The following is a 19,679-nucleotide window of genomic DNA, read 5'->3' as shown; positions in this document are numbered from 1 at the left end:
TAGAATCAACAATGACAGTAATTGCTATTATATAGATATAATAATTATCATAATTTTATTCTATTTTTTTATAAGTGAGTATACCAGACCTTTTTCTAAGGGCTTTGCATGCGTGCTATGTCGCTTCAGTTGTGTCCGACTCTTTATAACCCCATGGACTGTAGTCTGCCAGGCTCCTCTGTCCAAGTGATTCTCCAGGCAAGAACACTGGAGTGGGTTGTCATTTTCTCCTGCAGGGGATCTTCCTGACCCAGAGATCGAACCTGCATCTCTTATGCATTGGCAGGCAGGTTTTTTACCATTAGCGTTACCTGGGTTTTACCTGAATTAATGTGCTAATCCTTAAATTTAACACTTATTAAGTGTTAAAGTATTACTTTAAGTGTTAAAGTATTACTGCAAAAGGTGTTATTAGCTTGACTTCACAGATAAGGAAATTAAGGCATGGGAAGAGTGGGTGTCTGAGTCTAAACGCAGGCTGCCTGAGTCCAGGGCACACATCTGCCCTGCTCCTTGCCTAGGGAAGAGAAGCAATGGTGCAGAGCCCGAGTGTGATAAGGACTCTGTTGCTTTCTGCGATTTCCAAGTCCTGTCCTAGCCTCGCCCTGAGGTTTGGTTTTTACTCAGTGTTTCAGTGTCAGGCAGCCCTGAGGTGCTTCTGAGATCTTGGGATGAAAGACCCAGATTTCAGATAATTCACAGTCTTTCCATTGTTGATACTGCCTGGTTAACATCCCGCTCTCTCTGAATGTCAACTCCCACCCCCGAGAGGCGGCCTGCTGACAGCAGGAATGCTCCTGAGCTGACTGCTCCGTGAGCAGGCGCCAGGCCTAGGCCTGGGGTGGCCTCTGGAGTTAAATGCAGCAGCATTTCCCCTCATTCTCACCAGGGGAGACCAGGCAAGGTGTCTGTATGTACATGTGTGCTAAGTTGGTTCAGTTGTGTCTGACTCCTTGCGACCCTATGGACTGCATCCTGCCAGGCTCCTCTGTCCTTGGAATTGTCCAGGCAAGAATACTGAAATGGGTTGTCATTTTCTCCTGCAGGGGATCTTCCCAACTCAGGGATCGAACCTGCGTCTCTTATGTCTCCTGCATTGGCAGGTGGCTTCTTTACCACTAGCACCACCTGGGAAGCCCATAAGCTGTCTACTTAATTCTAGCTAATATTTCATCTCTACTACCTTTAGGCAGGAGTTCTTAACATCCCCATTCTTCAGATGAGGAAGCTGAGGCTTATGGAGGTGAAGACTTCTTGCTCAAGATCATATAGCTCATAAATGGCAGAGCTGGAATCTGAACCCAGCCTGACCGCCTGTAAAACCCACTCACTTTCCCCCACAACATTGTAATCTTGTGAGGTAAGTATTACCATCCCTGCTTTATAAATAATGAAATAGAGGCTCAGAGAGGTGTAGTCACTATCTGAGGTCACATAGCAAGTACATCGCAGCAGTGGGGTTGGAGCCCAAGCCTGTCTGTCTCCAAGGACTCTGGGACAGTCTTTCATCCTGGTTCAGCCTAGACTCTAAGGAGGCCACACTCCCTGGAATCCGGAGAATCTTCTGTTCTTCAGTCCCCAGTCCCCGAGCCCAGCACCCACTCCTAGCTCTGTGCATCTGGAAAAGCAGAGAGGCTTATTCTGCCTTTTCTGTCTCTCCACCCCATGACCTGATTCTGCAGCACGAGGGTGAGCCCTGAACCAAAATTCAGAAGATTGGGCCAAGTCCTCGTGTCTCCCTCTCGACCTTGGGCAGACCACTCATTTGTAAATTGGGGTGGTGAGTGCCCAGTTGGCTTCTTAGGGGAGCTGCGGGGAGAAGCAAAGCAAGCAAAGCGGATCAGAAAAGGCTTTGAAAGCAGCCCAGGGTGGTATAGGAGTACTATCATCATTTTGCTGTTGTCTTCCCTTCTCCCCTCTTGCTTCTGTGCAGCCTCTCCCAGCAGCAAGGCGCTTTGCAGGCCTCTCTCCAGACCCACAGTTCGTGGTGCCCCTCTGGTCTGGCTTGTTGGACCACATTTCTCAGAGTTTTCCCACCCTCAGCCCTCCCAACTGTCTCTGAGGCCTCTGCCTCCTAAGGGGAAGATGCCCAGGGCAGATAACCCAGTTGCTTTCGTGATCAAACCCAAAAGTAAACAAAGGAAGATTTACAGAGGACCTGCAACTTGCCAGGCACATGAAGGGTTTAATTGTCACTGCCACCCTGAGAATTCCTCTGGTTTACTTTTGATGAACATGAGGCTAAGAGGTCACCTGCTTAGGGCATGCTGGAAGGAGAAGTCCACCTCTGGGCTGTTGCACTCACTGGGAGGCCAGACTCTTGACTCCGTTCTACTCACCCTGCCAATGGGCAGGTCCTTCAGTACCCACGTCTGTGGCTGTCTGTCCTGGAGGCCTAACAAGCCAGGACTAACAAGCCCTGGGCTGGGAAGATGAACTTTTCCTTCTGGCTGCCCAGGATCTTTCAATCACCCAAAGAAATGGAGACTCTGGGGACATCTCTCCTCCTGGCCCCTTCATCCCAGCCCCACTTCAGATTCAGAGCACCAGGTGGGCCTGAAGGAGGCAGGGGCAGAGGCCTTTGTCTGCATTCTGGCAGGGCCAGTGCCTGCAGAGGGCAGCCTCTGATGTGGGCAGGTAAGAACTGCTGTCCTTGGGGATCAAAGATGCTGCTTCTGGTGGGCAACCCCATCAACGAGCGTGTGATCTTGGACAAGTCTCATCCCTTCTCTGAGCCTCGGTTTCTTGGTCTGTGAAATGGGACCATATCTTTACTTCTCGGGGCTTCCCTGATAGCTCAGCTGGTAAGGAATCTGCCTGCAATGCAGGAGACCAGGGTTCGATCCCTGGGTTGGGAAGATCCCCTGGAGAAGGGAAAGGCTACCCACTCCAGTATTCTTGCCTGGAGAATTCCATGGACTGTATAGTCCATGGAGTAGCAAACAGTCGGACACGACTGAGCGACTTTCACTCACTCACTCACTCACTCACTCACTTACCTTTCTGTGGTGTGGGCGGGATAAATGAGTCACCAAGTGAAGGTAACGGGAAAGCAGCGTCGGACCTGGTGCATGATGCGCAGGCCTCGGAGCAGACGTAAATGTGTGTTCCCTTCCAAGGCGGTGGCAGCGGAGCGTGACCCGGCGCCCAGCCCTGGGAAGCAGGAGGCCCTCTGCATGCCCAGGCGCTGAGGTTTGGGGTGGTGGGGCGCACCCCCTGGTTCCCTCTCGGGCAGCAGCTGCGCACCGCCTGCTCCCGGGCGCTGCGGGGAGGCCCAGGCTGAGGGTCCCGTGGCGCGTTCAGCGGGGCGCCTGCTCCATCTAGCGGCGTCTGGCGAGCACCACCGCCGCGCGCGCCAGCCTGCCACAGCTTCCGGGTTCCACTCCTCCTGTGTGCGAAGAGAGTGCTGCTGAGTGCACTGCGGCCGCGTCTTAATTCTGCGTCTCCCGTCGGTCACCACGTCCTCTGCGTGGTCCTGCAGGCTCTCACACTGGTTCTACCGGGTTTTCAGTTCTTTGGTCCACTCACCCACCAGCCACTCCCCATGCTTTTGGTCGAATTCGTGATGTCCCCGCCGATCCGTATGGGCTTCCCAGGTGGTGCTAGTGGTGAAGAACCCAACCCGCCTGCCAACGCAGGAGACCTAAGAGACATGGGTTCAGTCCCTGAATCGGGAAGATCTCCTGGAGGAGGCCATAGCAATCCACTCCAGTATTCTTGCCTGGAGAATCCCATGGACACAGGAGCTTGGAGGACCATGGCTCAAAGAATCGTAAAGAGTCAGACACAACTGAATTGACTTAGCACGCACACACGCATGCACCACCATCCTTCCCAGAGCTGGTCCCTCTTTGGCCTCTGGAGACATCTCTCTTCAGCTCCATTTCAGCCTGCGGCTCCATCTTCTTCAGAACCCTGTGACTCTCTGCCCCCTCCAGAGCAAGCCCCTTCTGCTGGCCTGGCATCTGAGGCCGTCCATCTGGTGGCCCAGCCTGAGCCCTCACCTCCCCCACCTTGGCCTGCTCATGATCCTTTAAGCGTCACTGGCTTCCTGACATCTCTCCCTGATTTGGGGTCCCCTCCTCCTGCTCGTGGTCTCTCTAGGTCCCACTCTGCTGGGAACCTTCCAGGATTACTAGAATCCTCAGGGTGCCATCCCCTTTGGACAGCAGTGTGGAGGTGTTATTGGAGTCAGAGGTGGCCAGGTCAGGGGTGTGCATGGAATGAATTGTTGTTGTGAGGATTACGTGAAATGACTTTAGGCACTTAGAATGGCATCTGGCTCATTGTAAGCACTGAGTTAATGTTGTTATGGCCATTATTATAATTATTAAATCCTGTGTCCATTAATTACCAGCAGTGACTCTGGGCCCCTGATTTCACTTCACTGAGTTCTTCCCATCTGGAAAATGGGTACTTTTTTTTATTATTTATATTCCTATCCCAGAAAGTTGCCGTGGTTGCAGCCATGAAATTAAAAGATGCTCACTCCTTGGAAGGAAAGTTATGACCAACCTAGATAGCATATTGAAAAGCAGAGACGTTACTTTGCCAACAAAGGTTCATCTAGTCAAGGTTATGGTTTTTCCAGTGGTCATGTATGGATGTGAGAGTTGGACCTGTGAAGAAAGCTGAGTGCCGAAGAATTGATGCTTTTGAACTGTGGTGTTGGAGAAGACTCTTGAGAGTCCTTTGGACTGCAAGGAGATCCAACCAATCCATTCTAAAGGAGATCAGTCCTGGGTGTTCTTTGGAAGGAATGATGCTAAAGCTGAAACTCCAATACTTTGGCCACCTCATGCGACGAGTTGACTTATTGGAAAAGACTCTGATGCTGGAAGGGATTGGGGGCAGGAGGAGAAAGGGATGACAGAGGATAAGATGGCTGGATGGCATCACTGACTCAATGGACATGAGTTTGAGTGAACTTCAGGAGTTGGTGATGGACAGGGAGGCCTGGCGTGCTGCGATTCATGGGGTCACAAAGAGTCGGACACGACTGAGAGACTGAACTGAACTGATCCCAGAAAGTCGCCGCAGTACTAAATGAGGTGCTGTACAGAGATGCTCAGCACATAGCAGGTGTCCAAGAAAGACTAGGCCTCTCCGTTTAGTCCACACTCTGGCTGCTCATCAGCTTTTCATAGATCCTTCTTAGTTATCCAGAAGTTCTGCCTCTCTGGAGGCAGAATGCCTTCTTCCCAGTGGACTTTAATCTTTTCTCTTAAGGCCTTCAGTTGATGTGAGGAAGCCCAGTGCGTTTTAGAGGATAGTCTTTTATTCAGATTTAAATGTCAGTCACATCTATTAATGCAAAATTTAAGCATTGCTTCAGTCATATCCAACTCTTTGAAACCCGATGAACTGTAGCCTGCCAGGCTCCTCTGTCCATGAGATTTCCCAGGCAAGAATACTGGAGTGGGTTGCCATTTCCTTCTCCAGGGGATCTTCCCAACCCGTGGATCGAACCCTCATTTCCTGCATGGCCTGCATGGCAGGCAGATTCTTTACCCACTAGACCACCTGGGAAAAGCAACATCTGGAATGGCATTTGACAAAAAACTGGGTACCGTGGCTTAGCCAAGTTAACACAAAAAATTAGCCATCACAGTGGGCTAACATTTATCTTGTAAGGAGTTTATAAGCTCATTCATTTTCTCTCATTCATTCTTTTTAAGTTCCTTCTCTGCCTCCCCATACTCCTCTCTGCTTCCTTTTCTCCGTCTTTTACTTACTTTCCAGCAGCCAGTTTAGTGCCTCTGTCACTCTCCCCGACAGAATCCACAATGATCCATCTTTCTCCGCCTCTCCCCAAGCACTCACTGTTCAGTGTCAGCACAGAGACTTTGGCTCCTTGCACTGGGCAGGGAGTGGGGGTCTAAGAGATGGGAGGGCTGGGTACTCTTAGTTCCTGGTCACCTGCCACAAGGTTCTGGCCACCCTTCAGGAGTTCTCGTCTGGAGAAGGGGCCTGGCTTGGACTTTGGGAGCGGGGAGGCAAGGTAGGATTCACTTGGCAGGCTTCCTGGTGGGGGTAGAGAGCGAAGTGATACAGCTGGAGAAAATTGGCTGGAGTAAACTGGCCAAAAGACTGACCAGGGAAGGTAAAATGATGAGGCTTGTTCATGTAAAGTGCTTCTTGAAGAACAGAGCTCCCAGAATGGTAGGTAAACCATGAAAGCTGGTGGTGGTGTGCTCTGGGATCCCAGGCCAATTTTAAAAACATCTATATGATATAATTTGACATATAATACAAAAAATAAACTACACATATTTAAAATGTATAATTTAATGTTTTTGATAGATGTGTATACTCATGAAATCATCCCACAATCAAAATAATAAATACACCTGCCACTCCCAAAAGTCTCCTCTTGCCCCTTGGTGATATCCTTCACTCCTCTCTGTGCTGACCTTCCCCAGCCCCAGATAACCATTGACCTGCTTCTTGTCACTATAGATTAGTTTGTGTTTTCTTGATTTCATATTATAGAGCATATAGTATGCATTCTTTTTGCCTGGTTTCTTTCATCAGTATAGTTGTTCTGAGATTCATCCATGTTGTATCTGTCAACAATTCATCTTTCTTTATTCTGAGTTGTGTTCCTTTGTGTGATGACTGCGCTGGCTTGGGCCCTAAGCCCACCCCTGAACCAGTCACTGTGGCCGGAGGCACGGGAGGGAATGATTAGCCTAGACTACGTCATGTGCTCCATGTCTAGACCTGTGAGTAGTTAGCTCTCAAAATCGCATGCACCATCAAAAGTCCACTCAGTGGGGCTGGTGACTTGTGAGATTTTCCTCTTCTCTTCAAGATCTGAGGTTTTTGGTCTCCAATCATTTCCTGGACTGAGGTGCAGAGGTTGTTTTTTGAGGTCTGTGAATTAAATTGGGCCTTATTTTGATGTGAAGAGACTTCTTTCAGCTCCTGTAAGAAACCCATATGGGCATCTTTGCACATGTTTTTGGCATCATTCCCTCTAGAGGAACTGTAATTTGGCTTGAATTTGTAGACTTGTTTTCACTGCTTTAGTTTTCATGACTGCTGCTTTCTAACACCTTCTGGTGTTTATACATCATCACAGCTAGTTTTAGGAATAGGTGGAGACAGTTTTCATGTTCTCTAGGAGGTGGAGCTGGGCTTGGATTTCAGAGCTGGTAGGCTTTTAAGCACATTTCCAGCTGTTGTGAGCACTTCCCTCTGTGTCTTTGGGCATCCTTTTCTCATCTGAAGCACAGGTGCCTAAGTGCCTGCCTCGCAGGGTGGTTGTGAGGCTCAGGTAGGGTCTTATCCACGGAGAGCCTAGCGCGGAGCAGCGGCCCCCACGCCACCTGCATCTCCTCCCAGCAGCCTCTCCAATGGGCCTTCCTGGCCTCGCTCAGGATTTATTCAGAGATGGGATGTTAGCGAACCACAGGATTGGTCATGATGGGATTTTTCATTTCCACATCAGATCAGATTTCCTTATTGGAATAAGAGAATCTCAGAAGCCTGAGCAAGAAGTCACAGCAAGCCTAGACCCAGGTTTTCTGAAAGTGGCTAATGACCACCCAACCTCTGAGATTGCGTCAGGTTCCGCTCAAAGGAGCCTTTCCTCTGCACCCGGTCTGGAGCAGCCACCCCCGTCATTTTCCTCATGTTACACTTCTGTTCTCTTCATACCACTTTAAATGGCCCAAGTCATTTTATTTGTTGTCTGTTTGCTTTCAATAGAATATAAGAGTCTTGAGAGCAGGACACATACCTGTCCTATTCATTGCTTGTTTTAGGTTAGGTTCCTCCAGAAGCCAGTCCTGGGACAAGGATGTGGAAGTAAGTGGTCTGCCTGGGAGGTGATTCCAGGAAGTAATGGTAGGGGGATGCAGGAAATGAGACGGGGAAGAGAAAGAGGTCAATAAGGGGTGCACTTTTGAGTAGGTTACTACTGTGGGTGATTGGGGCTCAATTCCAGTGGAGAAAGTAGTCTGGGAAAAGGCAAGAGTTCTTCCTATTGGAACCTGGGTTATTGATTTGCCAACTTGGCATTAGTCATTGGCTCAGGGCTGCTCCTAGGCAGTGTTAACAACCTGATTCTTCCTGCCTGCCCTTTCCACAAACAGAGTGGGGCTATCTTGGCCACAGTCTTCTGTGACAGTCAAAGTCACAGGCAAAAAGTCACATGCATTTGCAGTCGGCAGCCGTTGAGTCCACAGGAGTGAGTGCCAAGGGTGTCTGGCAAGGCATCTACTACACAGCTGAATCCCCATCAGCAGGCGTGATGACTGGCAAATAGTGATAATCTGTTGGATGATTCAGGGGGAGGAGGATCCCTCCAGGATGCCAAGGGGATGGATGTTCCAAGCTGAGAACCTTGTTTCTGTAATACCTCAGCTGCTGAGGGATGCATGGATTCACAAGAGCCCAGGCCTCTTTTTGTTTCTGTGCCTCTGTGGAAACCGCAGAGTTTATTTTTATCCCGTTCCTTTATTAAAAGCTTTGACGAATGATGGCCCATTTATTTGCAATTGCTCCAACAGGGTGTCCTTATCCCTCTACCCACCAGGATGACCAACGTCCTTTCTGTTGCTTATTCATCTTAGGACAAGTTTTGACTCTTCCTTCCTTTCTGATTTCTCTGTGTTATCTCCAGATGCTGATTGTCCTGTCAGTATTAGGTTCTGAGGACTGAATTGAGTTTCTTATTTGTGGCCTGGCCAGGACAGGGAGAAGGGTAGCAGCCCTTCCATTCTTCTGGAGCAAGGGCTCTTAGCCCTAGGTGTACACTGGAATCACTTGGAGAGTTTTTAACACATACTGATGCTCAGGGCCCCACCTCTGGAAATTCTGATTCAGAACCTGGGACAAGGCTCAGGCATTAGCTACTTCGAAAACTTTCTGTGATTCTGATAGGTAGCCATGGGGGAGAAATGCTGGCTAAACTAACACAGGCATTAGACAAAGGCACCTGGAAAGGTCATAGGTATGTGTGGGTTCGGGTACAGCTGGAGCCAGCAGCTCAATGATCTCATCAATTTCTGGTTTATTTTTACATTGTTTATTTAAAAAAAAGCAAAACCTCTCTGCTTATCTCCTGTGATTCTGGTTTATTTGTCCTTTGGTTATCAGATAAGCTCTCAGAATTCGCAAATCACTGCAAGCTGTCCTAGGACTTCTCTTATTCATGTCCAGTAGGAGACAGAACATCTTTGTCCCACCGTTCCTAGCACAAGTCTTGAGATTCATGCTGTGTGGACTGGCATATGTACGAAGCCCAGCTCTGAGCCAGTGATCGTAGCCAGTGGGATGGTTCAGATCCTGTGCTCGTTCATAGGACTGGGTATGGTCAATTCCCCACTATAGCTCTGCATGCACTTTACAATCACTGGGAAGCTTCTAAGGAATTCTGATATCTGGGTTCTACCCTCAGAGATTCTGCTTCAAGTGGTCAGGGATGGGGTCCAGGTATTGGCATTCTTCAAAAGCTCCCCAGGTGATGATGAACGTGTAGCCAGGGTGGAGAACCATGGCCTAGACACTGTACAACCTCAGGATGCAGTGCACACCCAGTGTGGGGAGGGTCACAAGTGGAGATCCTCTGCTTGGGCCTAACTGTATGCCTCGTTAGGGGCCAGCCACCTGTCCAGCAGCCTTAGATGACTGCATGGCTGCACTCAGGAAGCTCACATAGAGAGGCAGAGCGGTGGCCTCTGTGTTCCCAGCCATAAGAAGCAGTAGTCAAGGGCAACCAGATTGGGAGTATTTCATGCATGCAGAGGTGTGGTGACCTGCTCTTGTACAGATAGCTAAGATACCCGAGGTATCCACAGACACCTAAGGCTTCCCCTTCTCTGTATCTGTTTCCTCATCTGCTACTTGGGTTCAAAGAACGCCTTTGCCTCTCAGAGCTGACTGGAGATGAATGAGGTTTGTGTGAGGGACCCTTGGTTCCTCGAGGTGAGACGGAAGCCCCTAGCAGGAGGCTCCAGGAGACTGTGGGAAGAGTGCGATCTCTCTAGGGAGCTGCGCGACCTTAGTCAGTGTCCCTCACCTCTCCGAGCTTCAGGGTCCAAACCAGCAAGATGAAGACTCTACGTTCCGGAGCGTTCTACCATAAAGTAAGGTAGTGTATAAAAGCCCAGAGTGTAACCCTTGGCACGTAATAGGGGTTAGTACATTGCTTTCTTTCTAAGAATGCCACTGTTAACTCTTAATCTTTTTAATATGATGTCAAATGAGGAAACCAAGACTCCCAGTGTCCAATAAAAGCAATTATTTGCTGTTTATAGGCTGGAGTCTCTTGATCAACTCCTGGATTCTAAGTCCCTCAGCAGGAGGTCCTGCCCACCGCTTCATCTCTGTATCCCCAACCATGCCATGTGAGGCTCCAGACTTTCTACACCAGAGGGTCTTGGGAGTGGCAGTTGTGCTGGAAGGGACAATGTGAAGAGCCTCATCTTTAAGTTGCATTTGCTTATGGTCACAGTCTTTGCATTTGAATCGGATATTTGCCTGGGGGAGGGTGATGCTCTGCTTGGCACAGTGCCTGGCACAATGGCAGTACTAAGAACTGGAGGCCAAAGGGATGGACTAGTCTTCCCTTCCCACAACTTACCTTTTCTGCCCAATGTAGTCATGGATGAAATGAAGACTAAGAGTGTAAGAAATAGTTCTGTTTATTGATTAGAAGATGGTATAAAATTACAGCAATTTGCAGGCATCCTGGGCTTTCTGGGAGGGTCATGCAGTGCTGGACTCAGGCAGGAGATGGAGTGAGGCATGGGTCACTGGGCGCTGGCCCCCTTCCTGCGCCACTAGCGCAGATGTGAGCACGAGAGGGCACTACTGTCCCTGCCTCTGGAAACGGAGCACATGGGCAGTTTGGGTCATCAGACAATGCCATGCTTAGTTCAGTCCTATCCTACATATGTTAGGTGCTGGCGCTCCCAATCTAGTCAGGGTAGAGTCTGACTGTGCTGTATAACACTCATTCTTCCCACCAAAGACAGGGAAAGAGGCACATTGGTTCGGGAGGCCAGAGGATGGTGCGTGTTTGGCTCAGGTCATCTTGCTTCCAGATACATCAAGGTCTGCTGGACTTGGAGGCAGTGGCCTGGGACACGCAAGCAGAAAAGTGTGCACTACTGTTTAAGCTCAAGCAGAGGGACCTTCCACAGGGCAGTGTGAAGAGATGAGCATGCTTCCAAAAGAAACCCGACTTCATCTTGTCTCTGTCGAGAAGAGGGAGGAGGAAGAGCTAGCAATCAGAGACTGAGCCACATGGTCCTGGGTTCCATAGTATGTCTTCACAGAGAATTCTTCCAAAGTGTAAAAGGTGTTTCTGTCCCAAGAGTTAGTGTGTAAAATCAGCAGGAGGGCCGATCAAGGTGCTCAGTTGGTGTCTCTGAGAGCCGGATGGCTGCGTTCACAGTTACATGACATTTTGGAACAGCTGGAGGGACCGCATGATGTTGTCATCCTGGGGAGGGAGAAGGGAGGGAAGAGGATGGTTAGAATTCTCTGAGGCCTCTCCCTGAGAAGCTCTATAACTGGTGAGCACATCTCCCAGAATGAGGGACTTCCCTGGTGGTCCAGTGGTTAAGAATCTGCCTTGCAATGCAGGGGATATGAGTTTGATCCCTGGATAGGGAACTAAGATCCCACATGCCAAGGAGCAACTAAGCCTGTGCAAAAACTACTGAGCCAAGAGAAATTCAAAGCAAGAAACACCTTCTCTGGCCTTAAAGAGAAATTCAGAAGAAACAAATTATTCAGTAAACCAGTGAAGATTGCTTCTTTTAAGAAGCTGTGGGGAAGTGCATTTTATCAAATGCTTTTTCTGTGCTTATAGAGATGATCACATGTTTTTTGTGTTTTATTCTATGATGTCATTAATCACAGTGATTAATTGTTGAAGGTTAAACCATTCCAGCACTCCTGTAGTAAGCCCTATTTGTTCATGATGAATTATGCTTTTTACATATTGCTGGATTTGTGTTTCCATGCCTGTGTCCAGAAAGAATACATTAGCTCCCCAAATTTTGTATCTTGTAGTGGTCTGGTCAACTTTCCATGATAGGGTTATGACAGCTTCATGAATCAAACAGAGAAGTTTTCTCTTTTTCTGTGTGTCCTTGAGTTTGTGTATGATTAGCATCATTTCTTTGTTAAGTGTTTGGAAGAATTTACCAGTGAAGGCATCTGAGCCTGATGTTTTCTCTGTGGGAAAATCTGAAATACAGATACAATTTCTGTAACAGGCATAGGACCATTCAAATTTTCTGTTTCTTTTTGTGCTAGTTTTGATAAGTTATATTTTGTAGGGGGTTTGTAGACTTCATATATTATCAAATTTATTGGAAAATTGAACTGTTAACTTTTTAGTGCTGGTAAAGCTTCTGGTGATGTTACCCCTTTAATTCTGGATATTGATAATTTGAGTATTCTCTCTCTTTTTTGTTTAAATTGGTCTTGTTAAACATTTATCAATTTAATTTTTTCAAAGTGGCAATATTTGGATTTACTGATTTTCTTATTGTATGTCTCTATTTTATATTTTTATATTGTATATTCTCTAAGGAGTAAGTATGGGATGTAGAAAATCCTCAAATGTTTGGATCTTAACACGTTTCAAATTCCATGTGTCAGAGAAAAAAGTATCTTAAATTAAAATATAATGAGAATATGACATCAATAATCTAGGAATCTAAAGCAGTACTCCACTAAAGCAGTACTCCAGGAAAATTTATCCCTTTAACTGCTTATATTAGAAAAGAATGGTTGAAAACCAATGATCTGAACCTCTGTCTCAAAAACGTAGGAAGAATACCTAGAAAATTGAATTAAAATTAAAAAGCAGAAGGAAGAAAATCATTTGGAGCATGTGCATGCATGCCAAGTCGCTTCAGTCGTGACTGGGTTGCCATGCCCTCCTCCAGGGGATCTTCCTGATTGAACTCACGTCTGATTAAGGTTCCTGCGTGGGCAGGCGGGTTCTTTACCACTAGCGCCACCTAGGAAGCCCAATTTAGAGGACACATGAATGAAACAGAAAGCAGACTAAAGTAGAGAAAGTCAACAAAGTTGATTATGGGTATTTGAAATCTTTTAAAAGTACAAGCATTTGGAAGTCAGGCTGCCTAGATTCTAATTCTGGCTCTGTTACTAATGGAGTGACCTTAGAGTGACCTTAAAGAACCTCTCTGTGCCTCAGTTTTTTTGAGAGTGCAATGGTATGGAACATAGTACCTACTTACAGGGTGGTTTGTGAAAAAAAAGTGAGTTAATGAATAGCTATAGAAGTTGCTAATGTGAGAAACTAAACTGATTAAAAACCTGTCAAAAAGCAGAATACAATCAAAGCATAGTCAACAAGCATAGTACAATAGGGCATAGTATTTAAAATTAAAATGATATAGCTCAAGTTCCATCTCAATCATTTTTTGAGGCTTAACCATATCTCTTAACTTAGCAATACCTCAGTTTTCCCTTCTTTAAAATGGGTATGATGAACACTGGTGGTTAGCCAGCTCATAATGATTAAAATGTGGAAATGTTTCTAACCGTGTTGGTAAATAACTGCTGACCTGAGCCTCTCTTTCAGCAACTTCCCCTCTGGCTGCCTGATAACTGGTTCAGAACCCCTAGACTACCCAAAGATCCATCAGCTAATAGGTTAGTAGCAAGTTTAGCAGGGCTTCTCTAGGGCACTGCTCCAAGGCATTGGTCAAAGTCAGTTAAGAATGATCAATTCTCAGTCTATTCTAGTTATTGACTATGTGAAGTTTATGTAATGTACCTAAAACTTGGCTGGTGCTCACTACATGTTAATAACGTCTTCCCTCTCCCACTTTTCTTGCACTTGCAGTTCTTACTAAGAGGAGATCAGAGTAACTGTATATCTTTCTGAAACAAAGTAGGGGTATAAATGCATTTTTCTAAATTAGAGGAAAGTGATTATTTCCAGTTCAGTCTCTTGCTGACTCTGGGGCCAATGTATCCTTTAGAACACAAGCATCAGCAGAGACCCACTGAATTAGGATCTGCATTTAAATAAGAACTTCAAGGAGGCTGGTTTGCACATTAAAGTTTTAAAAGCATTGGCCAGGGCAATTGTGCTAAAATGAAGCTTTCTAGATCCACACCCAAGATCTAGAGTCTCTGGGATTGAGACCTGGAAATGTGCATTTTCACAATCATCTGAGGCAATTCTTACACACACTGTGGCTTAAGAATCACAGCTTTAGACTTTTTCCAGCAACTCCCTTATAATCTAGGGCAGTGGTCCCCAATCTTTTTGGCGCCAGGGACTGGTTTTGTGGAAGACAGTTTTTCCACAGATGGTGAGGGGCGGGGAGGGTCGGATAGTTTGGGGATGATTCAAGTGCATTATGTTTATTGTGAACTTTATTTCTATTGGGCTTCCCTGGTGGCTCAGCTGGTAAAGAATCCACCTGCAATGCAGGAGACCCTGGTTCGATTCCTGGGTCAGGAAGATCCACTGGAGAAGGGATAGGCTACCCACTCCAGTATTCTTGGGCTTCCCTTGTGGCTCAGCTGGTAAAGAATCCACCTGCAATGCAGGATACCTGGGTTTGATCCTTGGGTTGGGAAGATCCCCTGGAGGAGGGCATGGCAACTCATCCTAGTATCCTAGCCTGGAGAATCCCACGGACTACAGTCCATGGGGCCGCAAAGCGCCTTGCACTTTGTTTCTGTTATTATTGCATCAGCTCCACTTCAGATCCTCGGGCATTAGATCCGGAGGCCGGGGGCCCCTGGTCTAGGGAGTGGGCCATCAGGGCCATCAGGCAGAGGAAGACTGAGAAATGACAGTGCTGCCCACTTGGAAGTCTGCAGTTCCACAGAGACCCGCTCTGGGCTCTCACAGCCCCCCGCTCCCCTGCTTAGTCTGTGCGGCTCAGCCCGTGCGTGGCCAAAACCAGCCGCAGGCCGGTCTAAGCAGTGGAGGTTGCTGACATTCTGAGCTGCATTGCCGTGGCCGCGGTGGCTCTGAGTCGAAGGGCTGCAGGTTTCTCGTGTTCTCCCTTCTTCAGGTCTCCAAGCCCCAGATTTCCTTTCCCAGATTTAGAGGTTTTGTGCCCTAAGATCTCTCCTTACCTCCTGACAGGATTCAAGAAATTCATCTAAAGTCACGATGCCATCTTTATTTTTGTCCATTTTCTGAAAGACACAGGAAACAGTTTAAAGAAACTGGTAATCTGCATTCCAAAACTTGCTTTTTGCTCACCAACATTCCCCTGACAATTAGGATGGTCTTTCATTGGTCAGACAACTCCAGGCCCTAGTTACAGCACTGTGACCCCCATGAGCACCTTTCAAATGCAAACATTTGCTCTAGACGCTCGTCTTCTCATCACCTGATTATTCTGCTGACTCCTAACATGTCTTGCCTGGTCTCACTTCCAGCCTGTCCATTTGGCAGTGAGCACACTGGACATGGGCAGTTCTACTTCTGTCCGTGTCACCTACTGTGTGACCTTGAGTCTCCCTGAGCCTCTGCTTTTCTCATCTGCAAAGTGAGAGGATTAGACTAGAATGAGCTCTCATGGTCGCTGATACTCTCCTGCCAGGTGAATTTTTTTCTTTTTACTAGCACACCACTAAGATCTTGCCACTCTTCTAAAAGTCACAGATTAACGGCATCCACCTACTTTTTACCAGAGCAAGGCTAAGCTCTTCGATTTAAAGATCTCACTCTAGTTTCCAACCCATCCTACTTTCCATCTGATCTCCCCTTGCTCCTCCAGCACAAATGCTTAACACCAGCCACACAAATGTGCTTAAGGACATCTTCTGTATTTACTCTGAGGGCTTCCCAGGGGGCGCTAGTAGTAAAGAACCCTCCTGCCAATGCAGGAGACGTGAGACACAGGTCTGAACCCTGGGTTGGGAAGATGCCCTGAAAGAGGGCATGGCAACCCACACCACTATTCTTTTCTGGAGAATCCCATGGACAGCGGAGCCTGGCAAGTTACAATCCATAGGTTAGCACAGAGTAGGGCACAACTGAAGCGACTTAGCACGAGGAATACACAGAACAATATCTTTGATGTATGCACATGTGCTATTTACTCTGATCTCCCAGCCATTTTTATGAAATTTAGAGTCCACACGCTACTTATACTTAATAATATTCATCCTTGCTCTCTTCCGTAGTGTATACTTGTCTGTGTAATAAAATAATCTATTCCCAGGGGACGGTACATCTTGTAATTCTGTTTCTTACCATGTGTAGTGGAGGCTTGGATACAAAACACTGCTCAGACACTTGTGGGTTGGTTGGTCTAAGGTGAGCTTAAAGCTTACACACAGGGTGTGTGCTCTTACCTGGAAGAAGATGTCCACGTGCTGCCTTGGAGTGTCTTCTTTAAGCACAGGATATGTGTATTTCCCCATCATGTCGTAGATGGCTTTGACAATGTCCATCATCTCCTGGAGAGGGACACGGAAGCACACGGTGTGGGAACCAGGAAGGTAAGCTCTTCTAGGTGACACTCTGGGGCTCTCTGTCCCCCTTGAGAATGAGAGTGATTAAAAGAAACCTCAGCTAGTGAGAGGGAGTTAGAAAGGAAGCTGAAGGGTAGATATGCTGGGAGCCTCTTCCCAGGACATTTCTTTTTGTTGTCAGAAGTTCTTGGGTGGCTCACCTCTTCCTGAGCTTTCCCAAGTGATAAGTTATAAGTGGGATTTGAGTGGATTTGTTCATGTACTGCATCCCACTCCAGTACTCTTGCCTGGAAAATCCCATGGACAGAGGAGCCTGGTGGGCTGCAGTCCATGGGGTCGCTGAGGCTCGGACATGACTGAGCGACTTCACTTTCACTTTTCACTTTGATGCATTGGAGAAGGAAATGGCAACCCACTCCAGTGTTCGTGCCTGGAGAATCCCAGGGATGGGGGAGCCTGGTGGGCTGCCTTCTATGGAGTCACACAGAGTCGGACACGACTGAAGTGACTTAGCAGCAGCAGCAGCAGTTCATGTACTGACGGACCCACATCGCATTTTTGGAACACCTTCTCTCTGCTCTATAATTCCTTTGCATGATTGGCCTGTGTGGCTTTGTTTGAACCAGCTGATTGGAACAAACGTGGACATATGACTATGGAACTGAGTCACTATGTCGTTATCTCTTGAGAAGTCGGAGTGAAAAGCTGGAGTTTGTGTCAGAGTTAGTACCATGGGCAAATCATTTCCAGGTTTTAGTTGAGATCAGGGGAGAGCAGACACTGAAAATAAATATAGGAAGAACTTCTGTAAAGCGTAGGCTGGAGCAGACGGCATAGAGGAGATGAGAGAAATGCTGGGAGGAAGGGAGCGCAAGTAGAGAAGTGACAAGGGTAGAGGAATAGAAAGCAGAGAAGGGAGGCGGCAGATGGAGGAGGACACAGATTTTCCCATGAGGAATTTCTCGTGCGCTTACATACATACACACGTACCCACACACACATGTGTTTTCTGAGAAAAGTGGTTGAAGTAGACAGAGACAGTAACAGGGATCAAGAGAAGCCCCGGAAAGGCAGGGTCTGAGAATGGTTACCCTATTCACTAAAGCGTCCTCTGGGGTCTCCCCACTGCCAACCATTCCTGCAGAGGACGGTGTGGCCATTTTGACCTAAGACAGTGCTGCAGGAGGGAGACGAAAGAGAGGAAGAGATGGGTGTAGCATAGGGGGAGACCAATAACTTTCTACTTTATAATGGGGATTAAAATGTGCTACATTAAACTACCTGTAATATTTTTCACTTTAACAAGAATTATTTATTTCTTAAAAGACTTTTCTAAGAAATTACCTATATCTTTACAAGAAAGGTCTCAACTTAAGCCCATTGATGTTGTTGGTTTTCTATCTTTGTAACCAAAAAATCCCTTTCTACAAAGACAAAAATTGCCATGGGGCCAGATAGATGTTACAAATCCTTTCATATTTTCTTTCCCACCTTTCAGTAACATGGAACAGTGATCAGTACATACTCATTAAAATAAGTAAGTGGTTCTTGTTGCTCTGTGGATCTGTTTCCCCAAAACTGTGAGCTCTGAGGATACACGCTCCATCCTTCATTGCTAAATTCTCTGCACCTGGCACCGTGTCTGCAGGGGCTGGGAGCCCCATGTCCGTTAAGTGGCCCCGTGGCGTTTTCCTGGTTACCCTGGCCAGGCATGGTGTTCCATGGACTTCCTCGATCCCTACTCAGGATGAGGAAAAGGAATGCAGGAAAGCAGCCTTGTCTTCAGGATATTTGATGGAGTGTCTACAGAGACCTGGGATTTCCAGGTGGCATTAGTGGTAAAGAACCCCCTGTCAAAGCAGGAGATGTAAGAGACACGGGTTCTACGTCTGTGTCGCAAAGATCCCCTGGAAGAGGGCATGGCAACCCATTGCGGTACTCTTGTCTGGAGAATCCCATGGACAGAAGAGCCTGGCGGTCTGCAGTCAGTGGGGTCACAAAGAGTCGGACATGACTAAGCGACTAAACAACATGGGTATTTATTTTGCAGATTATAATCCCAAATATAAATTTGTATTTGTTGCTCATGTTATAATATTAATAGCTTTGGCTATTGTGAACTCCTTCAGGCTGGCTTCTAGGACCTTCAGATATGCTCTTCACCACTCTTCTTTCTTTAATAGTACTCCCATTTTTTTTTTTCTGACACTGTAAGATGCTCTAAGATCATCTTGTATTTTCTCTTTCCCAGGCCTGGAATCAACCAAGTCCAAGGGGACTGGTTGCTTTTCTTGGAGAATGGTATTTAGAAACCAGGGTCGAGGTGCCAGTACTCATTGCTACCAGGGTGTCATTGCTCTTAGGTCCTAACAATGGACAGAACTAGGGTATATATACCTGTCCACGTGCTTATTTAAAAATGTGTGCTTTAATGAGTCCTTAACATCCATATGGCTATAGATTTGTTTCCTGAATAACTTTTATAAGAGAAAGGACTTAAAGATAAATTTTGATTGCTCTCTCAGGATTTTCTTTGCTATGATTTTGATGAAACTATTTCCAAATGACTGCCAGGGGAAGGTCCAGCTATCTTTTCTAGGAAGCTGCTTATCCACACTTTATTTTCTTTTAAGGAGAATTTTATTAATCCTGCTTCCAGAAAGGTCTGATGGATATTTAATGGGGACAATTTTGTCTATATTGTAAATTACAGAAGGGGAGCAGGAGTTAGTAAGATTATTTAGAGATGGAATAATGGTTGAATGAAGGTTGAAGATCTTGTTATAAGGCTCACTTTAGGGTCCTTTTTTTTTTTTCTTTTTAAAAATATATTTTGTAAAGTAGTATTTGAATATTTTAGACTATCTTTTATTGTTCTTTCATTGCTAAGTCACGTCCGACTCGTTAGTGACCACATGTACTATAGCCCATCAGGCTCCTTTGTTCATGGGATTTCCCAGGCAAGAATGATAGAGTAGGTTGCCATTTCCTTCTCCATAAAGTATCATATATTTGAGTATATATAGAAGCATTTAATTATTTACAACATTGAGATAATATTATACATCCTACTGTAAAAAATAATGTTTAAATGGAATGTATAATGCTAATTTAAAATTATATCTAACTGCTTTTGCATGGTTTTACATGGCCACTTGTTATTCCATTATATAATGGAGTTCTTACCATATCTGCTGTTAGTGGACATTAGAATTTTTCACATTCTGGGGATA

General features: G+C 46.5%; 1 protein-coding gene across 4 annotated transcripts in view; it reads right to left on the bottom strand.

Moving 5' to 3' along the window:
* Positions 1 to 10,636: 10,636 nt before the first annotated feature.
* KCNIP1 (potassium voltage-gated channel interacting protein 1) overlaps positions 10,637 to 19,679 on the bottom strand; it is a 403,203-nt gene continuing 394,160 nt past the window's right edge. For 3 of the 4 annotated variants that reach the window (XM_006075532.4, XM_006075529.4, XM_006075531.4), the window contains exons 6-8: positions 16,327 to 16,431; positions 15,097 to 15,159; positions 10,637 to 11,455 (exon numbers count right to left, since the gene is read on the bottom strand). In XM_006075532.4, coding sequence (XP_006075594.2) covers positions 11,408 to 11,455; positions 15,097 to 15,159; positions 16,327 to 16,431 — 216 coding nt within the window. In that variant the 3' untranslated portion in view covers positions 10,637 to 11,407. The remainder of the gene's footprint in view (positions 11,456 to 15,096; positions 15,160 to 16,326; positions 16,432 to 19,679) is intronic. The other variant, XM_045163645.1, reaches the window with a different exon arrangement.

Source organism: Bubalus bubalis, chromosome 19 (genome assembly GCF_019923935.1).
Source record: "Bubalus bubalis isolate 160015118507 breed Murrah chromosome 19, NDDB_SH_1, whole genome shotgun sequence".
Taxonomy (NCBI): domain Eukaryota; kingdom Metazoa; phylum Chordata; class Mammalia; order Artiodactyla; family Bovidae; genus Bubalus; species Bubalus bubalis.
This window is presented reverse-complemented; position numbering and strand designations above follow the sequence as displayed.